This window comes from Dendroctonus ponderosae, unplaced genomic scaffold (genome assembly GCF_020466585.1).
Source record: "Dendroctonus ponderosae isolate FM_Combo_2020 unplaced genomic scaffold, Dpon_F_20191213v2 Dpon_F_20191213_3, whole genome shotgun sequence".
NCBI lineage: Eukaryota > Metazoa > Arthropoda > Insecta > Coleoptera > Curculionidae > Dendroctonus > Dendroctonus ponderosae.
In genome coordinates this window covers 16,410,065-16,412,805 of record NW_026018508.1, presented here as the reverse complement: position 1 = coordinate 16,412,805, position 2,741 = coordinate 16,410,065, and the positions used below count along the sequence as shown (strand labels likewise).

At 40.7% G+C, this 2,741-nt stretch overlaps 1 protein-coding gene across 1 annotated transcript in view; it reads left to right on the top strand.

The window, feature by feature from the left end:
- The window catches only part of LOC109538708, a 114,891-nt gene that overhangs the window by 111,445 nt on the left and 705 nt on the right, over positions 1-2,741 (top strand). The window contains exons 2-4 of the mRNA XM_048664751.1: positions 1,938-2,152; positions 2,214-2,405; positions 2,479-2,723. Coding sequence (XP_048520708.1) covers positions 1,939-2,152; positions 2,214-2,405; positions 2,479-2,723 — 651 coding nt within the window. The 5' untranslated portion in view covers position 1,938. The remainder of the gene's footprint in view (positions 1-1,937; positions 2,153-2,213; positions 2,406-2,478; positions 2,724-2,741) is intronic.

Below are 2,741 nucleotides of genomic sequence, written 5' to 3'. Positions count from 1 at the left end.
TCAATTCCAAATCAAAATCAATTCCTGGGCTTCAGTCATTTATTGTCTATTTATCAATTAAAATACGTTTCGGTGTTTTCCACCATCATCAGTTTAAGCTACTTTAAGCCTTGGCATATATTTTGCCAAGGCTTAAATATATGCCAAGGATTAAAGTAGCAACAACGCTACACATAGAAACTGATGATGGTGGAAAACACCGAAACGTATTTTAATTGATAAATAGACAATAAATGACTGAAGCCCACGAATTGATTTTGATTTTAAATTAGATGCATTTTATGCCTAACTGCTTTGAACTTACACGGCCAAATTTGCCATTATTTTGGAACTGCATAGATTCTGATTGCTTAGAGTGATTTGGTCTCTGTTTCAAGAGTGTTCGAGCCCCATTTGTTTTCTGTTCGTCAATCCTTTTTGAAAATGGGTTCAAGAGAAAAAAAATCTATCACTGCAAGACCAAAAACTCGATTTTTTAAGACACGCAAAAATCAAAAAAGTTTATAGAGATATGAGACATTAATGCTTGTGGTGTTGAAAGACAAAATATAGTTATTTGTCCAACTAAGAACACGCGGAAAGTTTGCCAATTTTGCATTGTTTCATTTGCCACCCTGTAGTATATTTTTCTGAGCCACTTAATTTTTGAAAAAATACAAACTAACAGAAAAGAATTGCACTAAATGACGCTTGGAGCAAAAATACAATTGTTCACATCAATCAAAATTTATCCAGATCCAGACTTGCTCCAAATTGATTTTCTTGGACAGTTTTCGCTTGTTCTTCATAGAGGTTGCTGTTACGCGTTGTTAGTGCTAAAACGTCTTCAATTCTTACCTACGCTAAACCTTTTAAAATTTACTATTTAACTTTTTGCTGTGGAAAGCTACTAAAACATTGAGAAGAAACGTACTTACTGGGATTATTGAATAAAGAGGAACCGAAACTTCAACAAAACGTTGAGTGGCTTTTTAATATTTTCTTTGCCATTTCAATTTCGCCTGTCCCTGTTTCAGCCTTTCATGTTTTTCTTTCTAATTTGGCCGATTATAATCCAAACCTTTTGACTTAAAATATGAAACTTTCCAGTACGAAAAACGTTAAAAAACCTTTGAAACAATTAGTTTTCAATAAGACAAACAAACGACTTCCACTGGAATACATCCACTCTCTGAACTTGAGCTCATTATCCCACATTCGAAAAATATTTTCGAGCTTTTTAATAAAGGAAACCCAATTTTTGGAGAATTTTAGCTCTAGATGTGCATCAACCAACAGTTCTAACTGCCACTTGCCTTACAACTCTTCTAACTTCCACCACCGCGAGCAAAAAACCTCCATACTTTCGAAAGAGATTTCGTGTTTTTTACCCCATGAACGGGGGGTAAATTGAAAATGATGGGCAACATGTGCGTGTTTCGTGCTCGAGTTTCGGGTCATATAATCAGAGCCTCTAATGTCCATTTGGCTTCCACGTTCGTCATCAGAAGCAGAGCAATTAGATCGACAATCTCGGCGATCAATAGAGGAAATCGTTGCGTGTTTCCGATGAGGATGTTTTAATGTAAATAGGGAATTAAGCACCCCGCTGACGATTCCTGGCCATCAATTGATTTATGTTCAGTCACCCGCCGGTCTGTTGGTGAAGAGCGGGTGTCAACAGAAATTCGAATTGCAGACAGAAGCAAAATAGAAGCGGGCACTGGAGGAAGAATAAAATTGGCTGATAAACTCGCACCAAAATATTAAGAAAACATTGCAAAAAGTGTGGAACTAATGAACAAAAACAGTATTCTTTGGGGCATGTTTTTATATCTGGACCAACAATCCACAGCAGTACCTTCCTGATCTAAACTGATTGCAAATTGGCGCTTTATAAAGTGACTTTGGTTCGTTCTTCATCTGAAGTTAGTTCACTAAATAATTTTTTTTTTCAGTATGCCAAGGGTGAAAGTGTTAAGCCATCCCTTCGACACACCTTTGCTACTTGACTCGCCTACTCGCTCGCCCCGTTCCAGCCCTGGAAGCAGCACAAGGGGCGAGTCCAGCAGGAGTTTAAGTCCAGCCTCGCCCCATGCCTGTGACGTGCCTGCCTACCGCCAAAGTGCCTTCACCCAGGTATATCGCCGGGAACATCGGGAGTTTTGCAAAAGTAAGTCCGTTGAAGCCAAAAAAAATTCCCTTGATCATCAGGCGTTCTTCTGTTGCTTCAGATATGGAGGCGATGATTTCCGCCAATAATCGCTTCACTCCTTATCCGATTTTCCCCAGCGGCTTCCCCGTCCTTCCCAATTTGTTGCCCGGATTCTGCCTGTCGTATGGGGCAGGCGTGCGACGTTTCGAGCAGCACAGCCCCGAACAGGCGCCATCATCAGTCGAAAGCAGAATGGAAAAAAGCCAAATAGGTGAGCCTGCATGAACCTGCTGGAAGTGGAGTTGCTTAACTTCAGCCTGTGTTCGGGTTTTGGTGTGTTGCAGACGAGGATGTGCCGTTAAATTTGTCCCTAAAAGGACGATCGAGGACGCACAGTATTTGGTCACCAGGGAGCCTGTGCGAACAAGAAATGAACAATGTGGCAACAAAATCGAACGACACCAAAATGGGCACAATGCTAATGGGGCCAGAAAAAACACTCGATGCTCGATGGAAATGGGATCACGAAAAAGAGTACCAGAACAAGACGGCACACACCATCGGACCCAGCGGCGAGAAACAATTCACGGTAAAATTTGCTGGTGTT